Source organism: Vidua macroura, chromosome 9 (assembly GCF_024509145.1).
Source record: "Vidua macroura isolate BioBank_ID:100142 chromosome 9, ASM2450914v1, whole genome shotgun sequence".
Taxonomy (NCBI): Eukaryota; Metazoa; Chordata; class Aves; order Passeriformes; family Viduidae; genus Vidua; species Vidua macroura.
Window position 1 is genome coordinate 2,633,587 of NC_071579.1, and position 13,090 is coordinate 2,646,676.

The window sequence follows — 13,090 nt, forward strand, 5'->3', positions numbered from 1 at the left end:
TGACTGCTGAAAAGCTGTTATCCTGAAGCTGAAGATTCAGCAAGTTTTCCTTTGGCTTCCTCAGCAGAGCTGTGGCAGGAATGGAACATGAATCCAGGGCCAACATCCCCACCAAGTGGCCAGCACACCACCAAGGGAAGGGCTTCTTCCAGCTCGTCCCACTGCCCCAGCAGCTGAAAATATGAAAATACAAACCTGGCTCACCTACTCTCACCCAAAACCTACAAAAACTGACTTTGGAGACAGCTCTGAAGATCTTTCCAGCCACGCTCTGGAGTAAAGGCAAGAGAGGAGTGATAAAGAGATTCCCTTCCATCCCTTAAAAGGTGTCCTATTAACCCATTTCCCACCTTAGGCACTATTATTTTTTCTGCTTGCAGAATTTAAAAACTTGTGCACAGATTATTGTTAATAACCCCACACATTTCAAACAAGTGTGGCCAGCCCAAGCAGTATGATGCAAACTTGCTACAAGCTTTATGTTGTATATGAAATGCTAAAGTACATGCAAAAAAAATTTCAACTACACTTTTAAGCAGTAGCTAAAGCAGAAAGATTAGGAAAAAAACAAAAAAAAAAAAAAAAAAGAAAATTTTGACTAACACTGCCCTCTTGAGGGAAAGGGAGCTGTATTGCCTCAGCAAAATCATTCTCCCTTCTCTGCTCTCCAGGCCACACTAAACTCCCCCCAGTGCCTTGCCATGTGGTTCAAGGTGGGTAGGAGTTTTTGACAAGCAGCAGTAGGAATCAGTTCACACCTAGGAATCAATTGTCTCTAGATAAATCATACCTTAGCTATGTTTCATTTGTAAGTATTCCAGGTACAAATAAGCAACAGTGAAAGTACAAAAACCTATTGGAAATAGAAAAACTCTTGATTTCCAGGTTTTTGTTTCTTCATGAATTGCAGCCTTTTATTTTACCCAACAGCTGGTGTGGCAAAATCTCTGAGAGCAGGAACCAGACTCCAGCTTTTTCTTTGCCCTGCAAATTCCTCATCACTGAGATACACAAGCATCATCTCTCTAGCCTAAGAATCTAGGTCTGCTGATTGGGATAATCCCCTGCAGTATCTATTGGAAGTGTTTAGGAATCTCTTTCCCCAGGGCTGCTGCAGTATCCAGGCTGTGGAGTGCATCCTCCAAACAGTCTTTAAAAGGAAGGAGATGCTACTGCAATATTTCAAAGTGCACTGGTGGCATCAGGGACAGGGTTTAGTGGTGGAGGGGGCAGTCCTGGCTGCACTTCACCTTAGAGGGCTTTTCCAGCCTAAACAATTCTGTTACAGTGTAAAAAATAAAAAGCTTAAAGCAAACCATTAGAAGGGTCTGATGCTTCCATAAGAGCTCTAGAAGGGACAACCATCTGCCCTTCCTAACTGACTTGCTAGTACCTCTGGCTGGTAAGAGATGAAGAATTAAAATTTTAAAGATGGTTTGAATCATCCTCCTCCTTTCATCATAAAAGACTGCTCATAGCACACATTCCTATAAATGTACAAAGCAACATTTTTCACCTGAAAACTTATGCCAAGTCAGTTAGGGGAGTGAAGAGACCCAAGAGAAAAAGGGTTAAATATCTTTATATCAACTAGAGTAAAAATTAACATTTTATTTTTTCCAAATAATGAAAACCACTGTGGCCATCGCAAGTTATGGTACAAAACATCAATCTATATTTCAGAGCATCCTAACACAGACTGATGAACACAGATGAGGGTTCAACACCCCACAAAGCAGACACAATGAGTTCAAGCATTAAGAGGAAGTGTACTTTTAACTAAAATTATATTAAAATGATACTTCTGAGTGTTTACAGTTCCAAATATTTAAGATGAGACTAACTTGTCATTTAGATGGATGCTACTGCTCTGTCAGGATTTCATCTTAATTGAATAGTGGTGGTGGAACATCACCTGTTACTGACTTATCTTGAACATTCAAGCCAGACCAAGGCACCAGGTGTTCCCAGATCAAAGTTTGCAGAACAGTTGCTACAAATGCAGGGTCCTAAAATATTAAACAGTTTGGTGATAGCAAGAATTGCAATATTACCACTAAAACACCAGAAATTGAGTGTTTTCTTATCCATATCAGCAAGTTCATGACATCAGAATCAGCCTGGAAAGCTGAATGTCTTCTGACATGGTTTTTGGGAAAGCTGGATTGGCCTGGAATTGTTATCCATCCCATGCAAAGCAGTAGCTCTTGAGTTCAAGTAAGAGCATAAACACAATGAAAGTAGAACACAAGTTCAGACAGGCTTAAGAAGCATCTCCAGAAGACTGAATGCTCAACAGCCCTTCCCTTATTTCATCAATTTTTTCTGCTTCTGAGGCTGCAGAAGTCTTTACTGCCTTAAGGAGAGATTCATGACACTTGTCCAACACAGCCTTCAAAATCAGGTGTATTTCCTGGAAAAAGAAAATAAAGAAGGAGAAAAAAAAAATCCATCAGCAAAGTGAAATCTTTATCAAGCACCAATGTCAAGTGAGTGATCTTGTGGACTCAAATGATTTCAAGGATATCTCATCCATGGCTTAAGAAGCAGCATTCACAGAACACAGGGGAGGCTGCTTAGAGGATCATTGCACTGTCCACACTACAACAGGAGTGTAAAAAGATTCCTTTTGAGGGGAAGGGGTGGGTTAAAAACAAAAAAACCCTCACCTTGGCTTTGGTTGCTTTTTCTTCAGCATCATCCTTCAGCTGCTCAATTTTGCCCTTCTTCTGTTTGATTTCCTTGCGAATGGCCATAACTTTGTCATACACAGCACCCCTCTTCTCCTGGACTTCATTAAAATGTCTAAAGGTGACAGAAAAAAAAGTACTGAACCTTTTGACTCATTCCAGATTAAACTGAAGCCCACCATGAGCAAACCTTGCATTTTATGAGCATAAAACCAGAAGCTTCCAGAAGCAATGATATAAAGAATTTACTTTCTCAGAAATTAATGTGACTTTTAAACTAGAAATACTTAGGTACAAGAAATGAAACTCATACTTAGCAGGAGCCCATATGCACCTTCTCACCTCAAGGGAACAGTCAGGACATATTCTTTTATTCACCAGCAAAAGCTCTTTTCTTCAACCAAGGTTACCTCCCTTCCCCTCTTGCTTATCAAAGCATCTAATTTTATCACTCAAAGGAAATACCTGACACAATAAAAACAGAAATAGGCAGCAACTTTTGACAAAAAGGAGCATAAGATTATGTTGTTTTCATTCCTAAATTAAAAGCTACTTCTCATAGAATATTTAAGTTGGAAAACACCTCTGAGATCATCCTATGAACACCCCCTTGTCACTTTGTCCATGGCACTTGGTCTTTCCTTGAGCACCTCCAGAAGCAGTGACTCCACACCACCCTGAGCAGCCCATTCCAAGGCCTAATCACCTTTCTGTCCAGAAATTCCTCCCAGTGCCCAACCTATTTTCCTCCCAAATAATCCCCTTTAGCTGGTATAATACACTAAGTGCCATTCTGCACACCACACAAACCTCAAGCGTGACTAAATCTCACTTGACTCTCCCAGCCATGTGCAAGAAGCTCCCTTCCATCACAGCCAATAATGTTCCATATTCCCTTTCCTCTCTATCTGTGTAGATGAAAATTGTTTAAAAATCAATTTTCCCCCTAACAGTTCAGCACAAAGCTCACAGTGAAGCCAGGACCTTCCAGGGCTGCAGTTTGGTGCTGCCTTCAGCATATGGGAGGAAGGAAGAGGGGCTGGGAGGCTTTGATCAAATGACACTTTTCCTTTTGTTTTAGAAGCATCATGTCAGGATAATGCTCCTCTGAGATGCGAGCCCCATTTCCCCATGGGTCTTGAACATCTTTGATAATGAGCAAAAGTGGCAAGGGAAATTATGAAAAATTCATGAAAGGCAAATGGGGCTTTGTTGAAGTCTGATAAGTTGGAAAATTATCCCAATGTGACATTCTCTTTAAGAAGATAAAAGAATCAAGAATAAGCATTATAAATTAAATTAGTGCTCCAATAAAAGAACTGCTGTCAAGTCACATTGCAATTATTGATTTGAGACCCCCAAATCCCTGCCTGCAGCATTACTGGTCTTCATACAGAGCTGTCCCACACTGCTCATTTTCCCCTCACTGCTAAGCTGTGTGTTGTAGCAGACATGAACTTTGGCAGCACATAACAAAGACATAAAGCAGCATCAGGCAGAAACATCAACCCCTCCATACTCGAGCACAGTGCACTTGTGCTGCTCAATATCTTCCCGCATCTTTCGAAGCTGGATCTCAGCTGTAGCAAGCTTCTCATGTTTGGCAGTGACCACTCTCTTTAGGGACATTTCATCTGTCTTGGCCTTTTTCAGCTCTACCTGAGCACTCTCAAGTTGGTCCTCCAGATTTCTGGCCTAGAGTACAAAAGTATAGAAATAAATTAAACGGGGGTGAGAAATTATCAAGACAGCATAACATGTAAATGTGCTAAGATTACAACTACCTGGCTGCTTTTTGAAGATCTGATTGCCAGCTCCTTATCCCAGTTCCTTGGTCTTTCTCTGATTATAAATACATACAAATGGACACGACTCCCTCCCTTAGGATCAGTTTCAGAAGTGAATGTGACTTCTGCTATAGCTTTTTGCCAAGGGTAATTTGAACACATGCTATACAAATACCCAAAAAGACTCCATACCATTTTTCAATTGCTCCTAACAACTGCATTCTCCCAAAATCTAGTGGCAAATAGCAAGGGACTGTATTGTGACATACATTTCATCAGAGAATGTCTGACTAACTAATATTAATAAATTTAAAGGCATTTAAGACATGACTCTTCCTAAAGTAACAATTTTTTATTCTTAGTTTCCACTCTCAAGGCAGAAGAAACTCGTTTTCACTTTTCCCATCATTTCCTACCAACAACCCCAAGACAGCTCCAACTATTTTAGGTCAGGTTTCTATGGCAACAAAGGCTTTGACTATTCAAAGTGGTCAATAGCTAGTGCATAGTACATTAGCTAGTGCCACCCAGCAAAGCAGCAGCAATGTTTTACTGACATTTTTAAGAAAGAATTTGGAAACTTCAAAATGTCATCCTTTACAGCAAAAAGGAAAGAGGGGAACATTGCTTAGACATCAAATTCTCCCTAACAGGATATAATTTGGATTATACAAACCTCTGATGACACACTGGCCAGTCTCTCCACATTTTCTCCCTGCATTTCCATCTTCTTTTGGTATAACTGCAATTCCACTTGGCACAGTGGCAGAACCTCAACTGCATCTCTATAACCTTCATATTTCTCAGTAACTTCTTGCTTTAAAGAGAGAAAAAGACTATCAATAAACAGTTTTAGAGTTATTTTATGTCGAATTAAAGCATGTTGAACCTTGAACCCTCCCCTCATTGTTTAAAGACACTAGAAGTAATATTTAAGAGTTAGTGAAATGAGCTCTTTGTTAAAAAATAATAAAAGAAAGGTATTTGTTTGAAAGCACAGAAATACAGGTGACATAGAAGTGTTTTACACTGAATTAATCAGTAACCAGCTTTTTCCAAGAGCTTTCAGAAAAAAAAAAAAGCTGTACAGTGAAGAAATCATACACTGGTAAAACAAGAGTTATGTAAAGCTTTGTACCTGAAATTACAGCAATCAAGTTTACACCTTTGGAACAAAAATAACCTTCAGAGGCAAAGTGCAAACTTCACTGAAGTGCGAGCAATCTCAAACCACAAAAATTAGTGGATATTATAATAATTTAAAAAAAACCAAAGCTAGGAGGGAACTTAGTGTTCAGCATATTAACAAAGACATTCATTGATTCCAGAAACAGTCAGTGACAACAGAAGCACTATGAAACACACGCTCTAAATTCAAAGATATTTGGGGGCTGACAAAATATTGTCTCCTCTGGAGAGCAAAAAGCCAAACAGAATCAAGAGTTCAACACCTGATTTTACAAGTGACTACAATCTTGCTTTTCAAAAGGAAAAAAAAGCCCATCAAAAATAAACCACCACCTCTACCACAAACCTTCAATTTCCTCTGAGGCTGTGATTTCATTTCAGATTAACCACTGTCCTGCTGGTGTTCCACCATCACTCAAGAAGCACTTCTAGATGATGACAGTCCAGTAAAACATGTTTTTTCTAATGAAAATACCTCCTTGTGTGGACAGATGAAAACCTCACCTTAGATCTCTTCAATTTCTTAATAGTCTCTTTCATCAGCTCGTTGCAACTTTTTCGTTCTTCTGGACTCTCCACAATTTTGGATTTCAGCTCCTCTTGTTCTTCTTTCAAGGTAGCCATAGACACTTTACACTCATTCTAGTTAACGACACAAACACTTTCAATATTAGTGATTAGGTGAACAAAAAAGAACTGTGCAGCAAAGTTTGCCATGATCTTATGGCTAGACAGGTTCTTTGGTGTGTAGTCGTTCTCATTAGGAAGTTCTGAAAACAAATTCCTCTGAACAGCATTAATATTCCAAATCAAAGCAATTAACACCCTATTTTGCTACCCAGATTTGCTTACAGGGGTGCAGAAGAAAAGCAGTTTACTGGTATTTTCCACCAAGAGCCTGCCAGCTAATCCTAGACTGGTTTGGGTTGGAAAAGACCTCAAAGATCATCTCGTTCCAACCCCCTGCCATGGGTAGGGACACCTCCCACCAGACCAGGTTGCCCCAAGCCCCATCCAGCCTGGAGAGCTCTCCTGACCTAGGAATCCTGAGGCAGTGACTGCAGCATTCCAGAGCCAGCTCTATCACCCTGGGAGAAGAGCAACAAGTTCAAAAATTCCTGTTTTGCCTCATTAGCCCACTCTATGCATGCAAGGTAAACCCACAGCACCTCAAAGGTCCAGATTTCTAGTGACTTAATTCCAAGAATAATGTCATCCTTGAAAGAGAGATGATCATGATCTCTCAGTTATCTGCAGCCAGCACCCACACAGAGGTGTACTCACCAGTTTTTGGGTTCTCTCAGCAATATCTGTCTTCTTTTGAGAAGTCACTTCTTGCAAAGCTGTCTGAAAAAAAAAAGCACCAAGCTTTCAACAAGCATCTCTACAGCTGCGACCTGCCTTATCCTTCTATCATAGATCTGTCCACAGGAGAAATCCCATTTATGGGTCCTTTGGAATGCCATAACCAGCAGACAAACTATAGTCTGTAAGATTTCAAGGACGGGAAAGGAGAATATTGTCACCAAAGCCACTGGAAGCACTAGGGATACAGACAGCAGTGGGTAACTAGGAACAGGGATAAGAGATTGGCCATCCCTATTCTCATTGACCCTGGCAGTTATTATACCCCCACAACTTTCTTTGCCAGGGGCCCTGTTCTTCAGGGAAAAATATAATTTAATATAAAGTCACAAATAATAGACAAACACAAGGTTAATAATGCTAATAATAGAGACATGACTTGACAAAACAAAAATATCCTGACCATAGATTATTATCTTTTTTTCTCCCAAAGGAGCTAAAAAAGTTATCTATGAGACCTGAGAGGCAAGTTTCCACTGCTGAAAAGTTACCCCTGCAATTAACCCCATTCTTTTTGCTAGGCATTCCCTTGGGTGACACTTCTTAAGCCTCATTTCTTGCCATGGCTCACCTCCAGTCCCAATTCTTTGAATTCAAATGGAAAACAAAGAGGAACATCCCTGTGTTCCTGCTTGGAAGTGTGATGTGCATCTCCCAAGTCATTGCAGAAATGCATTTCAAAAAAAGAGTCAACTATACTTTTGTATTCCCCAAGTCTGATTTAAAGCACATTTCACATTCCTTACAGTGAAACAAAGAGGGGTCCAACAGCATTTTGCTAAAATGGCCGTTGTTTTAAATCAGAAAGGTCCCTTTTATCCACTGAGTTAGAGGGAAGGGAATAAAATCAAGAGAAGTGAGGAACCCACAGCAGGTTTTCAGAGAAATACAGAACAAGATCCTACTTGTTTCCGACGATAGTCCTGCCTTAGCAGCTGCTCCAGCTCCCGAATGTTCTCTGTGAGCTGCTTGATCTCTGCCTCATGTTCAACTGGGACTGTGCTGAGGGAAAAATAAAGATATTGGGCAGTTTCTGCATCATTACAGTCCAGTCAGAGTACAGTAGATAAAACAATCACTGTTTCCACAAAGTTTACAGCCAGTAACTTCAGTAATCAGAGCAAGACAGTCTCAAATGAATATATCTTATTTTGCTTTGCTTGTAAGATTTTGCAGTTGAAGCATAATCTAAAGAGCTATTTTGGCAAGAAGTGGCACAAACATAGGGAACTAAGTTTAAAGATCATGTTAAGCAAAGCATGAAAGTACAACACTCCTACCAGTTTTGGTTGTGACTTTCATTTATGAAATTTGCATATTACCTGCCATACAAATAGCTTATATTAGTGTAGACCTATCCCAGCTAGAGAACCCCCTGTGTAGCACACACCAAGAGCAGCTGTCAGAAAAAAAAAACAAACACTGTTTTGAAAGTTCTCTTGGAAACCAGCCATTTCTTCATCCTATTACCCACAAGCAAAAACAAAACTTAATGGCGCAAAGACACAGGCAGTAGGGCTAAATGGCCTGAAAAACAGAGATTGTGGCAAACACGTCAAATAACTAAGGAAGACAACTTTACTCATCTATTAAGTTAAAGATGGGCTTTCTCCAGCTGTTGAAGGGATAAAGACACATCACTAAAAGCTAAATAAGAACAAAAAGTTTCAACCTAGTTCCCCACATACAAATACAGGATTCTCTCAATGCAACCATACACTGTAAAAGTTTGGGGTTTTTTTTTCCTCTCTGCCAGCAGAGAATAAACCCCCCAGCACCTTCAGCTGCCCCTCATCAGACTTGTGCTCCAGACCCTTCCCAGCTTCATTGTCCTTTTCTGGACACACTCAATGTCCTGCTTGCAGTCAGGGGGACAACACATGGGGATGGTCACTGCCCTGGTCCTGCTGGCCACACTTGCTGATACAGGCCAGTTGCCATTGGCCCCCTTGGCCACCTGGGCCCACTGTTGGTTGTTGTTCAGCTGCTGTCAACCAGCACCCCCAGGTCCTTTTCTGCTGAGCCACATTCCAGCCCCTCTTCTCCAAGCCTGTAGCATTGAACTAAGTTATTATGACCCAAGAATGGGGCTCTGCACTCAGACTTGTTGAGCCTCACACAACTGGCCCACTGATCAGCCTGACCAGGAAAAGCAATCTCACAGTGCTTACTCCTCACACTCACTTCAGTTTCTCCAGCTTCAGTGCTGCCTCCCGATTCATAGTCTCCAGGTGTTGGTTTTTCTCCATAGCTGATTTCTGCAAGTTAAATATTTGATTTTAGAGAAGTGTGGTTTCTCTCTGGGCTTTTATTAGAGCCTTGCTCAACATTATTTCGCATGAAATTCCCCATCTCTGAACTACTGAGACATTCGGAACAGAAGCTACCTACTATTGTTGCACCCAACTTTTCTCAAAATGATACAAAGTGTCAATCCTTCACTTACCAGGCTAAAGTATCCAATAAGTTATTGGAAAAAGAACCCTTTCAGTAATATCCTAAGTAATACTCAGTACCTTCCTGAATTACTTGGCTACATATTTAACATCCCAACATGTTACATAAACCTGAAGTTAAACCTCAATCTTCATGCTCCTATTTCTACATTAATATCAATCATACTTTTACAGGCATCTGGAATAAACCAGCACCTAATCTTACATAGCTCAGTTGTAGCTCCAAGTAGACCTCACGCCGGAATTCCCTGAAGTTCACAAAGTTGAGGATGCCACTCAAGAAGCGCACAGTCCTCTTTGTCTCTGAAACAGGAATTGCAAGAGCTCACTGAGCTGGTTTCCAAAAGCATTGCAATTCAAAGCATTTCAAAAAAGTTGGGCCAAGTGTAATTCAAGGAGACAGAAATTAAAAAACACAATCCAAATTCGTTCTTCCCCCACTCAGCTTGCAAAGATTTCAGACTACACAAAAAACAGCACCAAGCTGGTTACCAGCACTTAGCAATTCTGTGTAATTTAACAAATGAATAATGGCACCTGGGAGAAAAGGCTGTTAATACACAGCCTCCCATTTAAACAGAAGTCAAGGAGAAAGAGTGTCAATCTTGAACTACAGCTCCGAAGAGAGAATCTCTCTGTAGCTATCAGCCAAACTGAAGGCAGCAATTCGAACTGCAGGGACTTTCCATCTTTATTCCAAATAAACTTTCTGAAAGGTGATTACAAAAGCTTTGAATGGCTTAGACAAGACAGATACAGAAGTGAAAGATTTCTTCAGAGCAGCGTTTTCCAAGTTGTCTGTGTTGTGGCAGAATCACAACTGGGTATTGAAAGGAGTGGAGCACAGGCATCAGTTTAAGAAATCCCAAAAGCATTCCAGAGCTGTCAGGGTAATTTTCATCCCCATCTATTATTACACTGCTATAAGTATGTCCCAGCCCACCTCTAGACCAGCAGTTCAACAGATTCAGAACACTCAAAGCTGCCCTCAGTTGCTGACCTGCACCAGCCCACATAAGGAATAAGAACTGTCCCCTAGAAGCAGCTTGTTTAAGGGTCAGAAGAGCAACAGAAAGTCAAGGACACTTCTCCACACTAGATGCCCATCTGGCTATGCCCAAGGAGAAAAACCACCTGGAATACCAAGCAGGACCCAGGAAACACAAGGATTACAAGGCACTTGCTTACTTGGGTTTAAAACATCAGCAATTTGGAAGTCACTAATCCGGCACATGGGCAGCAAGCGCTCCCTGCAAGGAGAAGAACAAAGAACAACGTCAGCTGCAGGGACTGTGACTCAGGTTTGTTACCATGGCTCAGTTCTTGTCCTGTACCATTTGCTACAAAATAGATCCCGTCCTCTCATCCCAGAGCATTTGCCCAGCAAGCACATTCTCTACTTACATGTGAATATACAAATTACAGACAGGTAGAAAGCCTTCATGGATCTGTGGGTACATAATGTCAACGTTGAGTGGCATCTAAAGAGTAAAAAGAGTGTCAGGAGAGAATATTTAAAACAAAAATCATGCAGCATTTTTCACAGCATAAAATAATTCCAATAGATTAAAAACACGGATGATGATCTTCCCATCCGCATGGAACACATATTAAAGGCTGCAAATGTCATCAAGTTAATTAGCACACTATTTTAAGGGTCAACTTTGACTGGAAAAGGCATAAAAATACAATAATAACTAAAGCAGCAATGTTACAAACTCTGGCACTGAATCTAAACTCTGTTTTATTCTGTTCATAACTTGTGCAGCACAACATTATACAGCTACCAGCAAGAAGCTCCTTCTTTAAACACCCCCAAACTGACACACTCAACTGATTCATGAAGAAGTCAGGAGGAGAATGTATTGGTACACTGTCCCTTTCTCTGACATTTTAAACCTCACACCACAGCACAGCAGCTGATGGCACTGCCTGGGAAGAACAGAGTTACCTTGTGCACATAATACTCTTCCCTTTCAATTTATCCAGAAAAGCCATGAGACAAAACCATTTACTCTCATTTTCAAGGATCAGTTCTTGCCTAACAGAGGCAGTAGATAAATTAACTGTTAGTCAATTTAGGTATCAGTCCCTCCTCACTTTCAGCTAATTGAGGAATGGAGATGATCAAATATCAAAAGCAACATTTACATTTCTTCCAGATCAGTCCAACCTCCTCCAGCCATGGCCAAAGGCAGGAGCCCAGTACATATTTTCAAGGCATGGTGTCCCTCCAAAATCTTGTCCAGTTCCTCCTGGACCTTAGACATTTCTAGCACTCTTAGCACCCAAAGAACAGGTAAGTCCAATATTCTTCTCCTTTCACATCTCATCACCCCTGCCACAGGCAGCCCTACCATGTAGGCGTGCTCCAGTCGGATCCCACACACTTTCTGCAGGATTCTCAGGTAAATCAGGTGCAAAACATCAAGCTGCAGGAAGAGAGGACATGAATCAGTATTCCATATGTTTGATTACTCGGGGCTCTCAGACCAGGCCATGCAAGCATTCCGTTTTTAACATATGAAGGCTGATTTTACTAAGCCACCATGACAACGAAGTTTCATTTTCCAGCATTTCCCAGTTCAAGCATTATTTGCTGATAATTCAGTTCCAAGGGGCAGCAATCAGCTCGGGCAGTTACAGCCCTGAGTGTGTATGCCAGGCATTGATTTTCATTACACTGCTGCTTGCTGAGCAGTTTCCAAACCAAGCAATGCCAAAAACCTAAAAAAGGTCACAGAAATTATAATCCTGTAGCAATGAGTGCCCTTCATTAGATTATTAAAATGAAGGTGAAAAAAAAAAATCACTTACAAGCCAAACAATTTTTCATTTATTGCACTAATCTACGCTTCTTAAAAACCATCTAAAGCAGGGCCAGACCCCTCTCACCGCAGGCTCAAACACAAGCAACAACAGCACCAGGAATCACTCGGAGGCATCAACTCCTCTTTAAAGCCACTTTTCTTCACTCACTAACACTAAATGCTCAGAGTGATGAAAGGGAGTGAAGCAGGGAGGGGTTTAAAAGCACGAAATGGATCCGGCAAGATGTTGGAACGAGGCGCCGTGGCTCTTTTACCGAGTTCCCCCAGAGCTGGGGAAGACAGGCCGTGCTGCCGGTCACACCACCGCGCTTCCTGGCGAGGCCCGAGGAGACCCCCGAGACTATTCCGAGCCCACCCCAACCCCGTTCCACCCAACCCCGCGGTCATTCGGGCCGGGCCAGCGAGTCCGTCCCACACGGGAGCCAGCGGGGAACGGAGCCGCCCCGCGCCCCCCTCACGCACCCTGGGGTTGCCGAAGACGTCGCCCTTGACCAGGTTGCGGGCCTCGGCGCCCTCCAGGATGTGCGAGCGGAGGTATGTGATGATGTCGTCGGGGCTGTAGCGGGGGAAGGTCATGGTCTCCATGGCGGCGGCGGGGACGTGGCGGGGACGCGGCGGGGACGCGGCGGGGACACAACGGGGACACAACGGCGGCACGGGAGCGCGCCCGCTGCTTGAATCCGCCTTGCCCCGCCCCCGCACCTCGCTGAGCTATCAGAGGACGTACCGTCATCGGGGGGCGGGTCTCGCCGCGTTCCCGCCCTCTCCTGGCC

General features: G+C 42.2%; 1 protein-coding gene across 1 annotated transcript; it reads right to left on the minus strand.

Annotated features, from left to right (window-relative positions):
* Window positions 1–1,591: 1,591 nt before the first annotated feature.
* NUF2 (NUF2 component of NDC80 kinetochore complex) lies at window positions 1,592–12,929 on the minus strand. Its single transcript, XM_053985302.1, has 13 exons — window positions 12,780–12,929; window positions 11,844–11,918; window positions 10,891–10,967; window positions 10,675–10,736; window positions 9,692–9,789; window positions 9,215–9,288; window positions 7,936–8,032; window positions 6,950–7,012; window positions 6,170–6,307; window positions 5,154–5,294; window positions 4,210–4,385; window positions 2,670–2,805; window positions 1,592–2,413 (listed from the first exon to the last, which is right to left on the minus strand). The coding sequence occupies exons 1-13, from the start codon at window positions 12,900–12,902 to the stop codon at window positions 2,264–2,266; spliced, it is 1,410 nt and encodes a 469-aa protein (XP_053841277.1). The 5' UTR covers window positions 12,903–12,929; the 3' UTR covers window positions 1,592–2,263.
* Between the last annotated feature and the right edge of the window lie 161 nt (window positions 12,930–13,090).